The sequence below is a fragment of the Hippoglossus hippoglossus genome, chromosome 13, assembly GCF_009819705.1.
Source record: "Hippoglossus hippoglossus isolate fHipHip1 chromosome 13, fHipHip1.pri, whole genome shotgun sequence".
Taxonomy (NCBI): domain Eukaryota; kingdom Metazoa; phylum Chordata; class Actinopteri; order Pleuronectiformes; family Pleuronectidae; genus Hippoglossus; species Hippoglossus hippoglossus.
In genome coordinates, this window is record NC_047163.1 from 13,484,442 (window position 1) to 13,507,695 (window position 23,254).

General features: G+C 40.1%; 3 protein-coding genes across 9 annotated transcripts; 1 reads left to right on the top strand and 2 right to left on the bottom strand.

Annotated features, from left to right (window-relative positions):
* The first annotated feature begins 2,520 nt into the window (after positions 1-2,520).
* Positions 2,521-10,282, top strand: aifm4 (apoptosis inducing factor mitochondria associated 4). Of its 3 annotated transcripts, none has more exons than XM_034605349.1 (19): positions 2,521-2,687; positions 4,087-4,170; positions 4,286-4,395; positions 4,499-4,608; positions 5,492-5,536; positions 5,640-5,721; positions 5,844-5,956; positions 6,396-6,482; positions 6,584-6,675; positions 6,777-6,907; positions 7,088-7,203; positions 7,295-7,366; positions 7,902-7,965; positions 8,078-8,154; positions 8,400-8,517; positions 8,617-8,715; positions 8,837-8,912; positions 9,008-9,112; positions 9,695-10,282. In XM_034605349.1, the coding sequence occupies exons 1-19, from the start codon at positions 2,536-2,538 to the stop codon at positions 9,723-9,725; spliced, it is 1,764 nt and encodes a 587-aa protein (XP_034461240.1). In that variant the 5' UTR covers positions 2,521-2,535; the 3' UTR covers positions 9,726-10,282. The 3 variants fall into 3 exon arrangements, with proteins under 3 accessions (XP_034461240.1, XP_034461241.1, XP_034461242.1); XM_034605350.1 differs by having other exon boundaries at positions 4,093-4,170; XM_034605351.1 differs by having other exon boundaries at positions 2,600-2,684; positions 4,089-4,170.
* A 346-nt stretch (positions 10,283-10,628) lies between these two features.
* zgc:153372 (uncharacterized protein LOC767695 homolog) lies at positions 10,629-16,242 on the bottom strand. Of its 5 annotated transcripts, XM_034605356.1 has the most exons (13): positions 16,200-16,224; positions 15,822-15,934; positions 15,752-15,789; positions 15,046-15,095; positions 14,310-14,443; positions 13,651-13,801; positions 13,438-13,574; positions 12,685-12,754; positions 11,990-12,071; positions 11,738-11,869; positions 11,508-11,650; positions 11,271-11,393; positions 10,629-10,998 (listed from the first exon to the last, which is right to left on the bottom strand). In XM_034605356.1, exons 3-13 carry the CDS (start codon positions 15,771-15,773, stop codon positions 10,912-10,914), a joined length of 1,131 nt encoding a protein of 376 aa, XP_034461247.1. In that variant the 5' UTR covers positions 15,774-15,789; positions 15,822-15,934; positions 16,200-16,224; the 3' UTR covers positions 10,629-10,911. The 5 variants fall into 5 exon arrangements, with proteins under 5 accessions (XP_034461247.1, XP_034461245.1, XP_034461246.1 ...); XM_034605354.1 differs by lacking the exons at positions 15,752-15,789; positions 15,822-15,934 and having other exon boundaries at positions 10,629-10,763; positions 10,885-10,998; positions 16,164-16,235; XM_034605355.1 differs by lacking the exon at positions 16,200-16,224 and having other exon boundaries at positions 15,822-16,112.
* A 3,820-nt stretch (positions 16,243-20,062) lies between these two features.
* LOC117773441 (histone H3.v1-like) lies at positions 20,063-23,217 on the bottom strand. The gene is made up of 6 exons (XM_034605389.1): positions 23,030-23,217; positions 21,981-22,007; positions 21,438-21,476; positions 21,271-21,309; positions 21,021-21,179; positions 20,063-20,921 (listed from the first exon to the last, which is right to left on the bottom strand). The coding sequence occupies exons 1-6, from the start codon at positions 23,042-23,044 to the stop codon at positions 20,793-20,795; spliced, it is 408 nt and encodes a 135-aa protein (XP_034461280.1). The 5' UTR covers positions 23,045-23,217; the 3' UTR covers positions 20,063-20,792.
* Between the last annotated feature and the right edge of the window lie 37 nt (positions 23,218-23,254).

Sequence of the window (23,254 nt, forward strand, 5' to 3'; positions counted from 1 at the left end):
GTATCAAAAGTAAAAATACTCATTCGGCAGAAAGTGACCCTGTCAGGGTTATATCAGGCTGTTTATGACGTATCAAATTGTTAATACCTCTGTGTGAGCAGCATTTTGCTGTTTTATAGCAGCTAAAGTTGAAGATACTTTTTTATTTGGCTAACTTAAGGGGTTGGCTCCCTTAAGGGTGAGCTGGGAAATAATACATGGGAGAGGAAAGAAAAGTACTGCAACACAAATAGTTTTTAGACATTTTTCTCAGCAAAATGTGAAAAGTATCTAACTTACCTCAAACACATATCTAATTGAAACCATGTATGAAGTTTAACAGGGGGGGGGGGAATCAGTCTCTAGAGAAAGTGCTAACAACTAATAGACACCTGGGAGATAAGAGAGAGCTTTCAAACTAAACCAGCTCAGGAGGTCTGGAATAATATTCAACAATGGCTCATACAGTGCATCCGGAAAGTATTCACAGCGCTTCATCTTTCCCACATTTTGTTATGTTACAGCCTTATTCCAAAATGGATTAAATTCATTTTTTCCCTCAAAATTCTGCATACAATACCCCATAATGACAAAGTGAAAAAAGTTTGTTTAAAATGTATTAAAAATAAAGAACGAAAATATAACAGCCTCAAGTCTTTTTGAGTAGGATGATACAAGCTTGGCACACCTATTTTTGGGCAGTTTCTCCCATTCTTCTTTGCAGGACCTCTCAAGCTCCATCAGGTTGGATGGGGTGTGTCGGTGCACAGCCATTTTCAGATCTCTCCAGAGATGTTCAATCGGGTTAAAGTCTGGGCCACTCAAGGACATTCAAAGAGTTGTCCCGAAGCCACTCCTTTGTTATCTTGGCTGTGTGCTTAGGGTCGTTGTCCTGTTGGAAGATGAACCTTCGCCCCAGTCTGAGGTCCAGAGCGCTCCGGAGCAGGTTTTCATCAAGGATGTCTCTGTACATTGCTGCATTCATCTTTCCCTCGATCCTGACTAGTCTCCCAGTTCCTGCCGCTGAAAAACATCCCCACAGCATGATGCTGCCACCACCATGCTTCACTGTAGGGATGGTATTGGCCAGGTGATGAGCGGTGACTGGTTTCCTCCAGACATGACGCTTGGCATTCAGGCCAAAGAGTTCAATCTTTGTTTCATCAGACTAGAGAATTTTGTTTCTCATGGTCTGAGAGTCCTTCAGGTGCCTTTTGGCAAACTCCAGGCGGGCTGTCATGTGCCTTTTACTGAGGAGTGGCTTCCGTCTGGCCACTCTATCATACAGGCCTGATTGGTGGAGTGCTGCAGAGATAGTTGTCCTTCTGGAAGGTTCTCCTCTCTTCACAGTGCAACGCTTGAGCTCTGTCAGAGTGACCATCGGGTTCTTGGTCACCTCCCTGACTAAGGCCCTTCTCCCCCGATCGCTCAGTTTGGCCGGGCGTCCAGCTCTACGAAGAGTCCTGGTGGTTCCAAACTTCTTCCATTGACGGATGATAGAGGCCAATGTGCTCATAGGGACCTTCAATGCTGCAGACATTTTTCTGTACCCTTCCCCAGATCTGTGACTCGATTTGATCCTGTCTCAGAGGTCTACAGACAATTCCTTGGACTTCATGGCTTGGTTCGTGCTCTGACACGCACTGTCAACGGTGGGACCTTATATAGACAGACAGGTGTGTGCCTTTCCAAATCATGTCCAATCAATTGAATTGACCAGAGGTGGAGTCCAATCAAGTTGTAGAAGCATCTCAAGGATGATCAGTGGATACAGGATGCACCTGAGCTCAATTTTGAGTGTCATGGCAAAGGCTGTGAATACTTATGTACATGTGATCTTTTCGTTTTTTATTTTTTCATAAATTAGCAAAACATTTCCCAAAACCCTTTTTCACGTTATCATTATGGGTTATTGTGTGTGGAATTTTGAGGGGAAAAATGAATTTAATCCATTTTGGAATAAGGCTGTAACATAACAAAATGTGGAAAAAGTGAAGCGCTGTGAATACTTTCCGGATGCACTGTATAACTATACTAATGATATCTGCCTTATTAATGTGGAGAAGTAAAAAACAGTCCCCTCTTAAATGTAACCTGCTGGGGTAGAAGCAGTGAAATCTTTCTTGTTGAAAGAAAATACAAATATATAAAATGACGTTTTCACAAATATGAAAGTGATTTTTTTCAAACGTGATGGCTTTTTAGAGGTGCGTAAAAAATGCAGAGCAGTTGTACTGTTTTCTGATTTGCCTCACTGACAATGATCTAGAGCAAAAACACTGACAACCTGACAATCACAGTTATCCAAAGTTACACACTTATCCTCTGGGATATCTTTTAGCCTTCAACAAACCACACATCCACAGGACAACACCCCTCATTATCATAAGACAAGTTTCCATTAATTTCCCCCTTCCTCTGGTTCTCAGTACTCAAGTACGAACACCTCAACATTGTTCTTTCTTACAATATTTTTATGTTCATAAAGTCAAACGTAATGTCCCATTCATCTCCTCCGCCCCTCCCTCGTGGTGGGAGGAGCTTTAGCCGGACCACATGGCTCCTCCTGGCAGTCACGTGGGAGGTGGACCTCGAGTAGTCAGTGCGCGTGCCCGACCAACCCGCGGTGTGTGCGTGCAGGGGAGACGATCAGTGTATCAGCAGAGCAGCATCGTTTCCTCTGATCACTGTCAGGTGAAGGAAAACAGGTGAGCTCTCATACCTCTCCCATTAATGTCGATACATGTACGCAATTAAAATACACAGGTCGCATATAATAGATAACATGCGGTGCCTTTCACGTGCACTGGAGATCCTATATTCTATAGCGTCTGATTTCAGAATAATACGGTTTTCTCTTCTGTCTGCTCAAACCAAAAGCTGTGGTTACAATTACGAGTGTAAAAGCTCTGGGCGCTAAAGATAAAGGGAGGATATCTAAATAATGATTTGTTTATATAAGCCTATATCTGCATGCAAGTTTCATTAAATAGACACAAGTGGAATGATATCGGTGTTTGATGTAGAGCTGCAATGGTTAGTCGATTACAGGATTAATCACTCAAGTCCTGTTTTGATCAAAAATCTAATTCAAGGCACCATGAGCTCTAGAAAACTGTGCTGGGCATTTCTTACTGCTTTCAGATGTGTCCATTAATGATCAGCCAAGGAAATAATGAATACAGTGCTGTAAATAGGCATTAGTTGCAGCCCCAATTTGGTGTGACCACCCTTTGCCTTTACCAGAGCCCAGATTATCCTCAGTTCACTTGAGGCAGTTTTGTAATGGAGGTTAACAACATGTCACAGTGGTTTCTGTCCACTCATGTGATCCCAGAGAAAAGGGATGTGTGCTGTGGTCACATCATCTGTTGCAGAAGTCTCTATTGTGCTTGTCTCTGAAGATTAGTTCTTCATGAGTCTGGTTGTATGTAGCTGTCGTGCTGCAGAAGGAGTTTTGGACCAATCAGATACCTCCATTGTGTTATCATGTGATGGAGAGGAAGCTAAACATTCAAAGTGCCCAAAATGTTTTGCCATTTTATTCGGGAGAGGACAGAGAAATCAGGTTGTGAGATGTATGCACTCATGCGCATTACTTTGTATTTCTGGTATTTGCTTTACAATGTTGTCCTGAAGGAGTGTGTAGAAGGTGTGTCCTGCAAAACAACTGGTTTTGAAGTGACACTGTTATTATCTGCAACAGTGACACAGCATTTTGTATTCAATAATTGAATTGCTCTTGAAACGGTCTCGACAGCAGACAAGTGGGAATGAAAAGGAGCTTAAAGGAACATCACACAACATTTTTAATTTCACTGCTCTTTCTTCCTGTAGGTTATATACATAAAAATATATAATATATATATAAAATATTAGATCATTATCATATAGGGTTTTTAAGACGTGGCTACAATGAATTTGATGAAACTCCTAATAAGAGACTAACTGCTTCATTCTTAATTGAGGTTCTATATATAAGGATGTATTTGTTTTCTTTTCATTCATAGTTAATTATGGGTGCCTGTGTCACGTGTTCCACTCACAGTCAGTTGGAATTCAGGCCGAACAACTCACAAGTTTTTTCAACACATTCATATCTCACAGTTTCAGGATGAGTCAGTGTCAAGAACTAGGGGACGAGCAGGTGACTGGACTGGTTTGTCAGGAGGACGACCTGAACGATGGACAGTAAGTCTTCTTCTCACAGGGAAAACGAGATGATCAATACTTTCATGATTAGTTTGAGTAAACTGGATTTGTTTCCTCACTGTTTTGTCTCCTTGTCTGTCGTGTGTTTATTAAGGATGAGGGAAGTAACTGTGGGGGAGCAGAAAGTGCTGCTGGTCCGTACCCACGGTCAGTACAGTGCTGTTGGGAGCCGGTGCTCTCATTACAACGCTCCTCTTATCAAAGGTAGACTTTCATCATTGCACATTAACATCTGATTTATGACTCAATTAAACGTTTTTGGCTTTTGCTTTGAGTGAATTTAACCCTCTGTCCTCTGATGATGCAGGAACATTGGTTGGTGACAGAGTCAGATGTCCCTTTCATGGGGCTTGTTTTAACGTCCGAACCGGAGACATTGAAGAGTATCCAGGTTTAGACTGTCTTCCCAGCTATAAGGTGAAACACGGCTGTAGAGACCAACCTCCAATGACATTTACTGATCTTATGACAGAAACAAATCCAGAAGAGTGTAGTTACAGTCGTGGTGGTTTATCTGCACAAATTGCACCCATTCATTTGATTTTCCATTCTCCCTTGTAAAATGGCTGGAAAATGTCGGAGGGAGTCATGTGAGAATACAGCAGGAAAATGTCCAGAATATTCACAGCAAGCAAGTGGGCGTGTTGAGGACGTTTCTAACATGTGATGGACACAAAACTGGAATAATCCAAATATCTCAGGATGAAACAGAGGTGTCATACACGTAGAAGAGGCTGAAGAAAGAAAACTAGATTTGAGAGCTGGTGTTGATTTGCTGTAACAAAAACAGCATGCTTTCCACAGTGGAATTTATGCCGTATGTCCTGCCTCCTGAAAATTCTCAACTTTTTCCTGTTGTTGTGAATGCGTCGGACCCAGACAATATCCTGCTGCGCTCTTCACATGTGAAGGCAAACTCTGGAAAATGTCCTGATGCAATTTTACAGACATTTTCCAGAGTTCATATCTGAAAACAGCTTTAATGGTATACTGTATGTTTTGGCCAAGAAGCTAATTACATGGAGGAATACTATAATAAGACTAATCAGCTGTTATGTTGGATCTTTATGTCTAGAAATTCCGGTTACTCACCACATTGAGTTCATAGTGTCTAATCAAAACTTTGCAAGAAGGAAGCAGTAAAACTGCAAATTAGTACTTATCCCCAGTTCATCAAATGTGTAGTTCTGTTACCAGATGTTAATATTGTTCACGATACTTACTCATTCTATCCAAATATTGATTTTTTTTTAAATCCTTTTACCTCTGAACTTACACTTTAAAAAATTTAATTTAACAGGTCAAAGTTGAAGATGGCAAGGTGTACGTTTCCATCGACAAAAAAGTAAGACGCAGCAAGTTAAACACACGTACAGTAAAATTACCACAGTGTTTCCTTATATAAATACCCTATTTTAAACATTCCCTTGATTTTGTGTTTCCCTCAGTCTCTTAATCTGACCAGGCGAGTGAAGGACATGTGCAGCATGGTACCAGACATCAAACATACTGTCCTGCTCATAGGAGGAGGTAAGAACTAGATATAATAAATACAGGCCCTTCCGAGAGTTTAAGAACATAGCCTGTGTATTTAATAGGTTTTATCAGTAAATATCTGTATGTTACACAGTGAATATGATTTTTTTTTTAAGGCCCGGCCTCGCTGGTTTGTGCGGAGACGCTGAGACAGAACTGCTACGAGGGTCGTATCATCATGGTCACCAAAGACACACTCCCTCCGTTTGACAAACCCAAACTGAGTAAGGTAATTATCCCACTCTTTTATATATATATATACACATATAAACTTTAGGTTATATGTATACATATATACACATATAAACTTTAGGTTATATGTGTATATATGGCTTCGTATTATATCTGTGGTTTTCTTTTTTTCCCTTTTTTTATTGGGTGTAGTGTTCTAATCATGGGTTTTATGTACAGTTAGTTTGGAGGGTTTTAATTGTACTGATATGGATATTTGTAATTTCATGTGATAGGTAATCTTACTTTATTTCAGGACATTTTTTTAAGAAATGTCTAAGAACCACTGATGAAAATTTGCATGTACACCCAATTCTGGCTCATTTATCACAAGATAAGCACTGTCCTGATCAAAATAAAAGAACTAGATCATCATTTGTGTTTGTATCCTGTATTGAGATGTAGATTGTTGGTAAGTGGCATAAACCTCCTTTCAGGCTATGAACGTGGACAGCAGCAGCATCCTCCTCCGGTCAAGTGACTTTTATCAACAACATGGAATAGAGATGTGGACACAGAAGGAGGTGAGAAGAAAAGGACACAAACTCTCTGTGATGTCTTCGAACCTTTTTGAGGAAAAACTCTCTTTGGTCTTTGTCAAGAAATGTGTTTTTTTATTTTGCAGGTGGTGTCTGTAAACCCCGCGGACAAGGCGGTGAAGTTGGGTGATGGCACTGTGCAGCATTACGACCAGCTCCTCATCTCCACAGGCTGCAGGTTAGAGTCATCACAATCCTGCTCCTCGAGTCTTTTAGAAACAGTTGGAGACAGAAACATAGATTTCCACAGCGGTGTGACGTTCCTGATCGTGTTCACAGAGCGCGGCCGCTCAGCTGTCCTGGTTGGGACCTGCAGGGAGTGAACGTACTGCAGAACCATGAAGACGCCAAAGAGATTCACAGCTCCTGCCTTGGGAGAAAGGCTGTGGTCATCGGAGCCTCCTTCATAGGTTATCACATTCGATTTCTTTACATTGCAACAATGAGCTCTGTAGGTGTTTGTTTCTTTTAATGATTATCAGGTAAAGTGATGATTCATAGCTTTCTCTCTTAATATAAAAAATGCATTTGACAGTGCAAAGTAAAGGCAGGCTATTTAAGTGTTTTTCATTACTATTAACACACAATAGGTATGGAGGTGGTGTCCTTCTTATCAGACAAAGCTGCCAGTGTGGCCATGGTGGGCACTTCCACTTACCCGTATGAGCGGTCTCTGGGCCCGGAGATCGGCAAAATGACGATGCAAGTAAGTATGATAGGATTCATCTTTTACTGTGAGAAAATAAATTTTCATTTTTTGTCTTCTATTAAATATAATATTTGTTCCCCCCTTTTAGATGTTGGAGGAGCAAAACGTGAAGTTTTACATGAATGACACAGTCACTGAGATTAAAGGGGAGAATGGCAAGGTAAATCTAACTTTATTCTGTTAGCATATAGCCCTTGTCGTAGTAGGTGTTAATAATAACATTATCGGTAAATCAATTCTATTCAAGTGTCCATGTAAACCATGATGGTGAGCTATACCTGGACCCTGAAGCTGAAGCAGTAATTTTATTTTATTTGGAAGAAAGAAATACAAATAGCCTCAGGCACCACACACACATTACACAGCCACTACAGCCACTTACCCTCAGGTCAGAGATGCAGATCAATCACATTCAGGACTAATCCAGCTTTGTGCCTACACCCACCAGACGGACTGATCTATTCATTTAAACACTGTTCTTTGTTTATTACTTCTACAGTTATAGGCGGCTATGCATATGTGCACTGATGCTTTTACACAGATGAAGTTCCCATCAGATAAAGTGATTTGAATTGAATTTGATTTATTATTTATACATGTGCTTTTTTTTCCCAATGCAAAAGCATTTTGTCATGGAACCGCCAATATGCCGCGGATGTATTTTCTATCACAGATTCATATTTTATGTTTTTCAGGTGAAGGAGGTGGTGCTAAAGAGTGGTACAGTCCTGGAAGCTGATGTGGTGATTGCTGGAATCGGTAATTAGGCGTCTGCCGCCTCGGCTCAAATTCCCCAAATAGAGTCTTTCACATTCAGATCTTTCAGCTCCGCAAAAAAAAAAAAAATCCAACCCAAAGATCTGTTTTACAGGTGTGATCCCTAACTCAGATTTTCTGGAAGGAAGCGGGGTGGAGGTGGATTCAAGGAAAGCTGTGATTGTTGACAAGGTAACACACAGTTAATGGACAACAACACTGAATCACTGTGTTACTGTCATTAGCTAATGAAACAAGAATTTGTCTTTACAGCTTTAAATTTATGACTTGCTGGATTGAATTGCATGTTTTTGAATACTTCTGGTCAAACACACGTTATATTATCTGAATCCCTGTGTCCAGATGACTGACATGAATAGTAGATATCATGTTATATACTTGTGTTTGTAAAGCTAATGCTGTATCCTCTCTAACAGTTCATGAGGACCAATATAACTGATATTTTCAGTGCTGGAGATGTTACCTGCTTCCCTCTGGCCATTCGTGGCGACCAAAGAGTCAACATCGCTCACTGGCAAATGTCACACGCTCACGGTAAGAGGCTGAAGTCAGAGACGCACGTTTTGTTCTGTTTATTTCCACATTTTTGTTCCAGACAATTTTATGGTGGTTTCTTTATTTCCTTTACCTCAGGAAGAGTGGCTGCTCTGAACATGCTGAAGAAACCAACCGAAATTAAGTCGGTTCCTTTCTTCTGGACTGTGTTGCTTGGGAAGAGCATTAGATACACAGGTAATAGATATACATGTATTTATTTTATTTAGTAGTTATGGAGAAAATCTCACCCTGACATCAGAATATTTCAGCCCTGGTTGCTTCGATCACATTTCACCTTTTCATTTCCTCCGTCCAGGCTACGGGGAAGGATACACAGAAATTATATTTAAAGGCAAAGTGGAAGAGAGGAAATTCCTGGCATTTTACATCAAGTAAGCAGCTGTGGAATAACTCCTGATACATATGAATATGATTTTATGGGATTTGTCTCAATTAAAAATGATTTTATTTCTCCTATTGTCAACAGGGATGAGGTGGTAGTTGCTGCGGCCAGCCTGATGTTCGATCCTGCTGTGGCTCGTCTCGCAGAGCTGATGGCCACTGGGCAGGTTTTTAAAAAGACACAGGCTCAGTGAGTGATATTGTACAATGTTCACATATGTCCCACATATACAGGACACACTGATGAAGTCCTCAGTTTTGATATTTGCTGTGGTATGTCATTTATTACCAGTGTTGTGATAAAGCAGCTCAAACCATTGGACAGCATTAAAACACCCCCATTACCAACATGGGTTAAGTTTGAATTATTAAAGCTGCCTTAAATAGTTTTGCCACTTGGGGTTAACAGAGACAAGCTGTGAACACGACATTGACCCTTTTCAAAGGAACACGTTTTTTATCTTAAATTAGCAGCTTTGTCAGTTTGAGGGTTCACTGACAATGTTTAAATTGCCAGAATCAGATCCAACAAGTTCAGGAGTAAAGCAAGTTTGGTGTATTTGTTACAACGGCAGCTCTTTTGGTTAAGGAAGCCGGGGATCATGGGTAATATCCACAGTGCAGTTGGGTTTCAGTTGAGTAAGTGGGACTACACAGTCGAAGCTCTGGTCAACACATTGATAGGCTTTGTTTTTCCTCTTCACTAGTGCCTCATAACCTGGTCACTGCTCTTTACTGAATATTAGTTTTCTCACTTTTTTAATCTTCTCAGATCCGATGACGTGAGCTGGCTGCAGATGTGACCAGAGTGCCGCTGTGTTCAGGAGTAATGCCACTCACGGACGATATCACTGCTCTCCCCCTCTGTCCATTCACTGCATCTGGCCTCCTGCCAGCCAATCAGACCTCTTCTCTTACTCAGAAAACCTGTTACCATAGTTTCCACACACAGCTTTACTGAATTTCCACTTTGGGCATCAAGTGAATAATCTGATCTCAGCATAATGAATATTGCCTGGATACGTCTAAATCTGTTTCACCAGTCAAAGTAAAGTGTGTAAACCATTACACATTAATGAATTGTGTTGGCCATATACATCAGTATATCCAAATATATTGGTAAGCTTTACATTTTAAGATCCCTGCAAAAATAGTACAATGTGATTTATCCACTTTGAAGAGTTTATAAAGTTAGAATTTGGGTTTAAGTTATTTGAAATCTAAAATACAGAAATATGTTGATAATTAACAGTTCATGCACTTTGACTTTTCTCTTCGAGGTTTTTGTTTCATATGTACTGTAATGCCTTTATCCAATATACCGCAAATGTTTACAGCAGAGATGTAGCTTGTTCTGTCTTTATCTTGAATTGTAGAACCTGAATTCTTGAAAGTGAATTAAGAAAGTACTTTGTAGTATCTTAAAAGGTCTTTTAGTTACTCAGGAAATACGTGTTTAAATACAAGTATTGCTCAGGTATTGAATTAATGTGAAGAGTTTGAACACCACTGGTTATCCATATTATCAGCCTTCATTACATTAAGACTGTGTTCCCTGAGCATGAGAAGTGAGGAGTGTTGGTTCTACAACAACTGTGGGTTCACTATGGTAATGTTTACTTGTCCTTTTCCCCTTCACTTTGTGTTACACACACTTTAATAAATCATTGAGCGACCACAACAGAGAAAAGATTTTGGAGACAAAGATTAGTGAGATTTTTATTTATATTTCATCAGTTGAAATGTGAGAACCTTTTTTGTTCAACATGTTTTTTGTTGATGATGCAATGTATGTATTATACTATAACAGCATTGACTGTGAACACAAACAGACAATGTGATATCCTGAAAAAAACCAATCCTTGACTACATCTCCACAGGTACATGATGGTCAGCACATACAAATATTAAGGCTTTAAGTAACCTGTAAAAACAAAATCTGCAAAACATTTTTGAGGAGAGTCTTCAAATCCATTTCCTCTGTATTCATTAGACTTTTTCTTTGCTTGTTTTGGAGCATTGTTTGACAGAAGACCCCAGTCTGTCAGCCAACAGAAACGGGTTGAGGTGGCAGTACTGAGGAAAAAATGAAGAACATCAGTGGTCACTGTGTTATCTGTTGGTGTAGAGCCTTAAACCTTAAATTTTTTTTTTTTAAGTATCTCTTAGAATCAAAGTTTAAGTGGTGCAATTTGATGTTTTTCTTCATATTTAAAGTTGGAAATTTAAGACAATTTCAAATAATTATATCTGATTGCATGCACAAAATGGGTTCAAGATCGGTGAATGCAACCAGTTATCAATTAGAATTAAAGCATCTTAGCCATTAAACCAAAAATACCAGCTACCTGTGGTGTTGACTCTGAGTTGGACTCAGGTTTATCCGACATCTCAATTTCAAAATCAGGGAAGAAGCGGGAACTCTGGAGAATTGCTGCCATCTCTCCATTTACCTCCACTGCAACATCTTTCTGTAAAGCCGAAAGAAAACATTGACATAATGATACAGTACATGTGTTTTAAAGTATTTTTTTTAATGTTTTTGTTTCTTGTAACAATACGCCAATTGGTCACTTGTGAAGTACCTTGAAACAGTGTGATGAATCAAAGTCCAGCTGATCTGGGAAATCTCCCACAGTTCCTTTGTAGGTCACTGTTGCCTTAGACACGACTGGACGTTTGGGCAGCTTGAAGAGCCGGTAAGTCCCTGAAGCGTAGCTGATATCACCTGCGGAACGAAGATCTGGCTCAGCTGTAGAACGATCTTTACACACGTCTTTAAAGTTAAATCTTACCCCTTTTTTTTTTCCATTACCTGCCTTTGCCTTGAGTTCATTGTTGTAGATCACAATGTGGCTTGCTGAGACAAGATGTGGAGTGCTGAAACCTATGCTATGGGCCAATGCAATTAGGTCTTGCCAAAACAAAGAGCCACCCATTCCTTCACCTAACACCAAAAAGAAGAAAACCACAGTGAATGCATTCTGTTTATCAGTGATAAAGTGATCCTACTATGTATGTGTGGCCTTTAAACTTGATTTTAGATGATGGTGCAGCGTTATTTTACCCCACAGGACTGCATCATGCTTCATGTGTTGAGGAACAACTTTGCTGGCATACATGTCACTGAAGTACAGTTCACCTCCCTCCTGTATGAAAGGATAAATCAAATGGTTTGTACCAACATTTCCACAAACTTTTGTTTGGTGTGGCATGACACATGGAAGAACTATTCAAATTTAGAGTGGTACACCCTTGACAGGTCACCAGCCCGTCGCAGGGCCAACAGGTTGAGTATCTGGAGAAAACAAATGCGAATACGGGGAGAACTGGCAGCGAGAACACTGTGAGAGGGGGGTTGGTCAAAGTTAAACCAGATTCATGACCAATTAACCATTAACTCAGACTACAGACAGACATTTTGTTTAAAGGGGACCCATTAATCAAATATTTACCTCTGAAAGTAAGAAAAAACAATATATCCCCTTTAAGCCATTAGCTAAACAATTATTAGCTTCACCAACCATGCTGTTGTTAAGCAAATCGAGTCTCCTTCAGACTGAGGACCGAAGAGAGGAAACTGTTGCTTTACTTGAATCAACGTCACTTCACCCGCGTCACTGCAGCGTGGCCAAAAATTAAAAGGACACAATAAGATAAAGTGACCGGCCCTGCTTCGATGAGTAGTCGACTATTAGCCGGTGCATGTGGAAATCACTACTTTGCCTATAAATTTTGTTGGTAGAAATTCTTCAGACCAACCTTGAGGACGTTGTAAGCTTGCTGCAGCACTGCTCTTTCATCAGGACACAAACAGATGACACAGTTGGATCTGGATAGATTAGAAGGACAAAAAAGGTTTTTAGCAACATATCAAAGCTCTCTGCGAGTAACAGATGATTAAGTTATTTGTCAGATCTTGTAGAGTCATAAGTTGTTTTCAGACATGACCTCTGGAGAATGTCCGGAGAATTGGGTCCGGACTTTCTCAGAAAGTTACCTTTCACACTAATAATACAGAAGGAGATTCTGCAGTTCTCAATGACTCAGAAATCTCCGGAGCGTTCAGGTGAGGGGTGGTGCACAAGACAGAGGCAGGATGTAACGTATGAATCCTGCTGTAGAGATCCCGCGTTTTTGTTTACAGCACATCGACACCAGCTTTGGCGTTGACATCTTTGTCTGTGTCTTATACGTGTGTGGCACCGCTGTTTCATCACTAATTGTTTTCTTTTTGTTATTTTTCATTTGTACGTCTGTCACGTGTTAGAAACGTAAGTAACCCTCCCACTCACTCGTAATTCTGCGGTGGATCTCCTGCTGTGTTCTCACATCGGCTCCTCCGGACATTCTGCTGACTTTATACTATGGGACTGGCCGGAGAGAGTCCGCAGAAACTCAGGAGGCTTTCAATGGGAAATTTGTGTTCACATACACAGAATGTCCGGAGGATCTTCTGAGTTCAGTCCATGTCTGAAAGCAGCTCTAACCTAAACAGCTCTGATCTAAACCTACAGCACAACATCCATTGAGTCACTCTGTATGCCAGCTTCCCCCAGCTTCTCCATGTACCCCTGGACAAAGGTCACATTGGGCTCCTTGTAGTCAAACTTCTTTTGATGATACTCAATGTACTGACGAGAGGCAGTGACCTAAACAGAGACGAGTTAAATCAATAGAAAGTACAGAACTCAAGAGTCGCTGGCGTGTACATGCATGTATAGCTACCAGCTCCTCCGTCATATCGACCCCCGTCACGTGTCCACTCGGGCCAACGAGTTTACTGAAGGCATAACAATCTCTGCCGGAGCCACTGCCGAGGTCCAGCACTCTGCAGCCCTCGAGCTTCGCGGGGAAGGGAAGGCCGCACCCGAAGAATCTGGAGATTGAGAGGGTATTGTTAAGGACAAGAGTGCATTAATACAAAGTTACTGTTCAATGATGGGATGTGTATGGACATTACAAAGATCATCCTGTGGTATCCAGGGTTTTTTCTACTGGATGTGATTTTGATGAACTAGATGTAGGTCATTGACTGTGCAGAGATTTCAGCCATATGTTTATACTGTCCCATGTATTCACAGAGATGTTCACTAAGTATTTTCTCAATGCAGTGACCTGTCTCCATCATGAAGACAATGGCTGCAGTGTGTATCTAATCTCTTATTGCCACTGCACCTTCTACTCTTGAAGATAGACATACAAAGATATTTAAACCTTTGAACGACCTGTAGATAGAACGCTAGATAGCTTTATTGATCCTGAAGGGAAATGTATTCTTGCATTTCTCTTTGTTCATGTTGATCGTATAGGACTTTGGTTAACTCTGGCTGTTTTAAATGTGCTTTAACACTAAAGTTGACATAGAAAATGCAGAGGTACCGTACCTTTTGGTTACCTCTGGGTGAACCAGCCTCAGTGCGTCTGTGACACTGCTCGGCAGTGGGCTGCAGGACAAACTGCAGGAGGCAGCACTTGTTTGCAGGTCACAGGAGGACTCCAGTCGACCGCCATAGTATTTCTGCACACATATGTTATGCAACGTGCTAAGTAAGTATTAACCAAGTCTATGGCTCAGACATGCAACAACATTCTTTTACACTCTGTAGGGGAAAGTCTAAATGGTCACCTAGAACATTTCAACACTCACATTCTACTACAAAAAAATTGAAATAAATCACATTTTACTACAATTACATACTTTTAACATTATAACTAGATTTGCTTTATTATTAAAATGGTTCGAACCACCTCCACAGCAACTGTTAGAACATTTAAAGAATATATATTTAATTTGTTCACCTCATTATTTAAGCAGTAATGACACAATATGATACAAACAGTATATGCTATTGAAGTACTGATATTTCCCCCATTGCATATAAAAGAATAAAGATTCAAAATTATTTTTATTATATTATATTAGGAACGTGGCGCAAGAGTTTCAACGTATAATTGGTTGCATAATAATTTGGAATGAAAAGAGGAGAAATCTCAGTATCTTCAGGTTCAAGTAAAACCCTCAGTGGGCTACAACACCACAGTGAGCTGCTGTTGCGAGACAAGAAGAGCAAAAGTTGATCAACTCCAGTGAACAAATTATTCAAAATCAATAATCAATACCTTCACGGTTTCCCGCACGTCATCGGCACTCGTCATCGCGTCCAAATGAGCTTCACATAGATAAAAGAACAAAAAGAAATTTCACGTGTTATTAACGGGAATCAGGACTGGTGTCAGGTCTGCTCTCCACTGTCCCCTCAGCCCCCTTCTCCCACACCGAGTGCTGCTGCTGCAGGTTCGGAGCTGATCAAGAACCCTTCTGCTTTTCCACGTCATTACGTCACGTGACTGTGCACGTCTCGACCGGCACTTAATATATTTTACATCAAATTATACATATAAACACTGCTCCAAATATAATTAAGGGAACGCTTAATCGTCACAGTATAACACCAAGTGATAGTGAATCGATTTCAGCTGCTTTAGTGCAAATGAGAGTGAAAACAGTTGCAATGGAGACAAAAGCAGGACAAGCCCTAAAAAGGGAAACCCTGACATTATTACTGAGGGAAATTATTGAATATTCTCATTTCTTTTTCTTGCAATATTACGACAACATTGCACCTTGAGCTTGTTTTCCTGAACATTAAAAAAAACAAAAACCCAAGTTTCAATGGTCACAACAAAAGTGTTGATGATGATTATCTTTGCTTCCAGCAGAGGGTGCTGTTGCTGCTGCTTCACCATCAAGGAAAAAACAGTATATGTAACCCTGACATTTTTACTCATGAAAATGTTGTCTTGCAATACAACGACCACATTGTACCTTTATCTTCTTTTCTGAACATGAAAAACAAAACAAAAAAACAACCCAAATTTCAATGGTCACAAAGCAACAAGTGTTGATTATGGGGATGATTCTCTTTGCCGCCAGCAGAGGGTGGTGTTGCTTCTGCTTCAGAGGAGACACATCTTGGAAAGACTCACTGTCATGGGGTTACCACATGCCCTGTAATATAGAAGTTGAAAAAAACTTAACATACACAAACGAGGGACACAGTTATACTAGTCATATGCTATGTTAACAACATTGGTCGCAGCACCTCAGTATCAGCAGCATTAGCATGGCTGTGGCATTAGCCAGCATTCTAGCATGTTAAGCTAGCACTCACATAAACCTTTCAATCTTGCTAAACTGTAATTATACACAGGGTCCACAACCAGTAGTTGGAAATTACCTTTAAGACACAGTTTTATTTGGCTGTTATATTCACTCTCTCTCGCCTTCATGCAGGGTTCAGGAAGAGGGAGATTCCAACTCCATTTGTATAGGGGGCAATCTGGAGTGAACCACATGAAAGCCAGTCCAGAGGGGGGTTTTGACTGCTATCACAGAAATGCTGTTTTTAGTGCCCATATAATAGAGCATAGGGATATTTCCGACAGGCTAGGTCGGGTGAAATGCTGATGGGTAGATCAATATTTTCAATTTCACATCTTGTAGAGATTTTGTCTGTATGGTTTCTCTTGTAGGAGGTTGCTTCCGGTATAAAGCCAGGGGGTAGATGCTCCTCAGAGCAGAGTTAAGCTTAAGCTGGAGGCCGCGTGTACTGGAGCCCAAGGTCAGGGGCCTAGTATTGGTTGTCTTACTACAGTTTGCAGAGTTTTCAGGGGTTTTCTTAGTATTTTTCCTTTTTTTTTTCAACTCTGCACGCTTGCACATCTGTGCTTGCACAGGACTGGTGACAACAATAAAATTTAATTACCAAATACGAGGAAAAGTAGCAGGGAAATGAAAATAAAAATGAACATTTCTATAAATCCACTTATTTATTTCTCTTTGTAAACTGCATCTTAAAATAGATTTTAAATTATTTTATTTTATGAATGTATATGAATCATACATGCACTCACAGATGCAAACAGCCACTAAAGCACAGTGAGCTGCCTCGTACATCAACCGAGAGGAAAACAACAGAGCACCATCAAGCGGCTGAAAATAACATTGTGCACGAAAGATAAAATAACCAGTGTGAAAACTTTCTCACTATATATATATATATATATATATATATATACTCCATAGTCACATGTGATGATTAACTCTTTTGGGCTGTCTTTGGGCTATTAACGAATTTTTTCAGGTTGAGAAAAATGATCCATGATCCTCGGCTTCCTGAACCAGAAGAGCTGCTGCTGTAACAAATCCGACAAAACTCGGTTTAGAATTTTTCCTATTTTAAAAGTTTCCTGCTGAATATTGGAGATAAACTCTGGTTTTTAATAACTTCCTGATCTTTTTTAACAGTTCAACTTGCTGGACCGGGTTCTGACGGTTGAAGCTGCTGCTGAAGGAGGAAACATTCTCCATATTCAAACTCAAGCATCAAACTCATTTTAATTAAGCTGCGGTTTCAAGGTAAAGGAAATTACACAATGTTGCTGGTCTGTCTCAAGCCCCTTTTCCACTTGTTTGACTGTTTTTAACCCCCAGTAACACAATAATAACACAACGGCAAAACAATAACCTTGTGTGAGTAAAAACACATGTGCAGCAGACAATGAGAACTCGGCCAGTGCCGATACCGATATCAAGAAGTAAAAAACTATCATATATTAGAAATAATTGTAAATGATTCTTATGTTAAATAATATTTTTTAAAGAAATAAAGATAAATTGAAAGAAAACACAAATATCAAGTTCTATATAATATATAGAACTTGAATTAAGACAAAAAGAAATGTTAATGTTAAATATAATCATAAATGCATATTGTTTATACAATCCAATAAAAGTTTTCATATTGGTGCATATCTTGAATGGCCCATATCAGCCAATTGATATATTGAACGTAAACAGGGTGATATGGAAAGCAGGGATTAGAAAGGTGAGGGGTTTAGTTTATGAGTATGTACCCTGGGTTTATGAGGGCCCAGGTAGTGGTAGATGAGGGAGAAGAGAAAGGGGTGATGAAGTGTTGTGGGGTACAGCGAAGGGGGAGATGGAAAAGATTAAGAAGGCAATGCTGGAAGAATGGGTGGATATGATTGAGAGAGAGGCTGTGGGGAGATAACAGAGGAAGTAGAAATGTATGTGGGTGAAGGAGAGAGCAGAGTGGGTCTGATGTGTGTGTAAACATGAGTGATGTACAGATGTGTAAGAGGGAAAGACGTGAGAAGACCGGCTGACGAGAAAGCGTGGAAGAACGTTATGAATGATATGGATGTAGAAAGACTATGAATGAATCTGAGAGGGAAGATGAACAGTATCGAATGTGAAAACTTCGATTTTTAGGGTTTACTACAACCTGATGGTAGGTAGGTTTGATCTGAAAGTAAAAAGGAATGTGACGTGTGTAGTGTGGGAGTGGAAATATGTATGCATAAATTTGTTCAATGTTATGAATTAGGGAGTTTTTTTGGGGGGGGGGGAAATAAAAGGATTAATAAGCAGATGTTGGGAAGGAGGGTTTGTGGAGAGAACTGAATGGAAATAGCTGTGGCTGTTTGGCCTGACTGGTAGAGTGAAAGGATGTAATATCTATATTTGATCATGTTTATGTAATCATATGCACCAGAAGTTTCAGCTTCATTTATTTCCAGGTGTAGTTTCTTGTCTCAATGTTTCTGAAAATCAAGCAATTAGACACATGGACATAAAAAAAAAGAAGGAATAACTGAATTTCATACTTTAATTTATCACTTTGACTCATTCAACCGTACAAACTCACAATGTTCTTTCTTCAATAGAAATCAAATAAGAAAAGTTGTTCTTCAACTCTGCTGCAGAAATAAAACTTTTTTACCTCCTGTTCACTTCATCCCAAACCAGTTTGACAGGGTTTAGGTCCAGAGTCTGTGCTGGTCCTCGACTTGTGCCTTTATACCTGTGGGCTTTCAGCTTTCAGGTCTTGATTTTCTTACATATCTTTATTGATGTCTGTTTTCTATTAAATCAACACTACTATTTACCCTTTTTTTTTTTTCATCACCATTATACCATTTAAGGTTTATGTCCAGACTTGAACTGATTACATTTAAAATAAAATTGTGAATTAAAAAAAAAACCGTCTGACTTGTGGTGTATGAAATTTCATTGGAAAGCCATTGTTTATTTCAGCCGTGTTCATCATGGGGCAACCAGGATATAGGTGCGGTGAAAATGAAGATGTCTATTTAAGTACAAAAAAAAGAGAGAGGATTTGATTAATAGTGCAATCCTAAATTGAACATGTATGACTAAATGAGGACTAAGAATTAAAGCAGTTTATGATTATAGTCATCTGGCAAGAAAGATATTACTCATATATGAAATGTTCCAAGCTTGAACACAAACATTGTTTTAAACGGCTGACAATTTTGGTCTCATTCTATGTACTGGTAGGTTTATTAGACTTAAAACAGCTCAACACAGAAAAAGAAGCACCATAGCCTGCATCTATCTCTCGTCATGGGAACAGTATCTGTCACAAGGTTCAAATTCATTGGATTTCTGTCTTGTTTTCATTTTGTTATCTACAGGAAATTTGTGAAAAATCCTGAATAAATTAAATGTGAACTGTTAAAGTAAAAAGTAAAATATTCTTGCTGGAGGGCCACACTTGACTCACGTGTCACTCTCTTTCTACCACTGGGTAATTTATCAGATATGCTGTGGGTCAGGCAAGGCTGGGTTTAGTAGCATGGTATTCTGAATGCATGACACTTGATGGAATGTTGAAGGAAACAGGAGTCCAATAGGATATTCAGCACTGGGGTTCCCAAACAAGTTGATCTGTCCATGGGAGTTCAGTTTTGTGGGGTAATTGAAAGAATAAAAACAAAATTCATATTTTACAAATTCAGTGGAACTCTGAATAAGTCATCTACAATTTCTGATTTTCAAACAAGGTCAACGAAAAGTCCTTGATGAAACCATGGTCTCAACTATCAACAAGCAAAATTAGTTTTGCCCACTGACGTTTCTGAACTTTATGTATTGTAACTTTGGTAGAATTGAAACAGACACTACTTCAGCACATTATCAATTAAAATTGGTCCTTGAAGACTATTTGACCATGAGGCCATGTATCAAAAGCTTGTATGACACCCTTGATTATTTCAGCTGATTCCTGTTTGAACTAGCACTTCACACAAATTAAAGAAAAATCCTTTTATTGTTTTTTTAAAAAGGAGGAAACTGTACATTAGTAGAGAAATCCCAAAAACCACATTGAACATATGCACAAATTTGCGGCAAATACATTTTGTAGGCTGAGGTGAAAATACAGTTAACCTGAAAGGACCAAAACAGCAAGTATGATTAACAGAATGTGGATCTATTTAACTGTCCTCAAAAATGTACCATCACAGACTGCATAAAAGAAAAGAAAAATCAATGTGGCCAATGCCAGTACTAGTGAAAATAATTCAAGTTAACATTGTGAAGATGTTACTTAGCTTAAAACACAACTGTCAGACTTTTAATCATCTCATTTCCTATCAAACACATTAGGATGTATTAAACTCCAAAGCAGTACAGGTGACAAAAACCCTCAAGACGACGTGGGAATGTCTCAGGTAAACTCTCCTAATTCGAACATCAAATTGACTTGATAAGACACGACGGCAGATCATGCAGAAAACTACAACCTAAGACAAAAAAAGAAGTCAAAGAAAACACAAGTACAATGAAAGAGACCCCACAAACTTTCCCTTCACAGAAGCCATGAAACTGAATGTAATTTGTAGTATCCTTTAAAAAGCACTTTTGTAATCACATCCCTAAAAACACTGCTGTCTTAAGAAAATAGATAAAAATATTCTCTGCATTGTACAAGAAAAGAGGAATGGGGAACATTGGCAATTGAGTGTTTGTTTTTTTGTAACTACTCTGCTGCTTTCTTCTTCTTCTTTCCCTCTTCCTCCTCCTCCTCCTCTTCCTCTTCTTCTTCCTCGTCCTCCTCCTCCGTCTTGTCCTCCTTTTCTTCTGTCTCCTCTGCTGCTGCTGCCTCCTCCTGGAGGATGGAGAAACCAGTCGTTATACCTTATTCTCATTGAACTTTGCAAACGAGCCAATTTCAGGAGACATGCGTCATAAAAAAAGAAATTCTTACCTTTTCTGCTTTGGCGTCTCCGTTCTCTGCTGGGACCTCTTCTTCTTCTTCTTCCTCCTCCTCTTCTTCCTTAGGTTCTTCTTTCTTCCCCGTGGTCTTTCCCTTAGCCTTTGCCTTTGGCTTTGGTGCCTCTTTCACCTTTTTAATCTTGGGTGGTACCTACAGGGTCAAACAAACAGCATGAAATATATTTTTGTTGAATGTCGTGCTCTTGTGCAATGACATGAACAACAACAAAAACTTGTTTTACCTTTGCCTTTTCTGGCAGTGGTTTAGGTTCATCCTCTCTCTGTAACACAAATGTACGGACAAAACAATTAAGTATCAGACTAGGACAACAGAATATATACAGTACATTATAAATATGCTGATTGTTTTATTAAGGTGACAATTTTTGTTGGGCTTTGTGGAACTTACCGATCGCACCCTTGAAGACTTCCTCAATGGCACCGATACCTATGTAGACACCAATATGTGTTCAATATGAATTTTCTCTCAGTCCGTATTTGGAAAACTATTCAAAGTCTAATAAACAATTTTATCACTTAATGCTTACTGTTAGAAAATCTGAAAAATTAGGTAATTCTCATCAAAAATGTGGAAACATCAACAGTGTCAGGGTACTTGAAACAGGCGAAGTAGACAAGGGGGCCATTTGCACAACAAATCTAACAGTGCCCCCTAGAGGCTGATCATTTATTCAAACCAAATACGGAGTGACCAGGTTTAAAACCTGCAAAATAAAACCAACTGGCAGACCAAGCCAGTCTTTGTACTTCAGGTTTTGACTTGCATAGATAACCCTGGGCTGCACTTAAACTTTGCAAACAGCCATCCTGCATCAACCAAGTCCACCCCTTTCTCTCTCGACAGACAAAAGAACAAAATGTTCAGATGTGGACACTGGACGGCAACAACCATTTGGGGGCAGTTTGGGCATCCGGGGACAGGAATACTAACCTCTTCATCGCCTGCAGCGGTGCTGTTCTGCGAGAGACAGAAAGGAGAAAAAAAATTAGTAAGTTGAGAAACAACAACCATTCATGAGCTCAAGTGGGTGTGTAGTGCAAAGGGGGGATGGGCACCTCTCCCTCCCCTTAAGTCACAAAGAAATTATGCAACCTTAAAAGTGAGTGGGGGAGGTCTGACACGTTTCTCTATAATCACTAAGCGAGTTAAAACTTTATAATGAAGCCCAGATCATCTAGGGTTTTTGTTGCAAGCACACATCGCGATGCTGCAGCTAGTTGAAGAAAAGGGGGGAAATGAGCTCGCTCCACCTCCAACACGCGCTCCGCGCTAACATCAGCACGGTGCTGCATGTTCGGAGTTTACTCCATAAAACTTCTCCCAACGCTTAGTAAACAAAGTTAGCAAAAACGACCAGATGTCGTATAAATCAGCCGCTATAACGAAAATAAAACACACCAGCCTTTTTCTTTACAATACACGCACAAACGTGGGTTAAATATCTCCACAATGGCGGCTGGTTTCACACGGTCCAAAAACGCTGCGAAAACCCGTAGCGCGTCCTCGCGGTAATACGCTCAAATAACCATTACGCAAGAAAATTTTCTTTGAGGACCTGCGCATCGACGGTCTCTGGGTACACCCCTTTGTTTGGCCTTAGCACACGGTGAACATTAAATATTATTAAACCATCAGCTTCGTGTTTAGCGAGTGGATCGCGGATGTAGTGGTTGCGTTAGAGGAAACAATGCCGACGCGCCGAGTTGCTCGGTGAAGACGCGTGCTGCGCCGTGCTAAGTAAAAAGGCGCCACTTCCCTGTATCAACAGGGTGAGACACGACAGACCTGAGAACAGTGGAGGTGGACTCCATTCCTGCACATGGAGCCTACCGAGGAACTCGAGCCTTACATTGCACATGCAGTCTCCAAAAGAAACGTTGTAGCGACGCAACATAAAGACACCGCGTGTGTTTGGTTTAAAAACACACGCGCTGCATTTAAAGAGAAATCCCACATAAGCGTACATATTTTCAACTTACCCTTTTCCTTCCCATTGTTGCTGAGGTTTTAAGGCAGAGACAAAAGAGAATAGAAGTCGGCCTTTTTAGGTTGTTTTAAACACTTGAACTCGTGGGGGTCTGTCCTGTACCTCTCGCTGCCCACACCTCCACAGTGCGGTCTGCAACTTCACACACAAAACCTCCGACCAGTACCAGGACCAGCTCGCACCTGATTGGATCCCCCGCTCGGGCATATTTTATCCC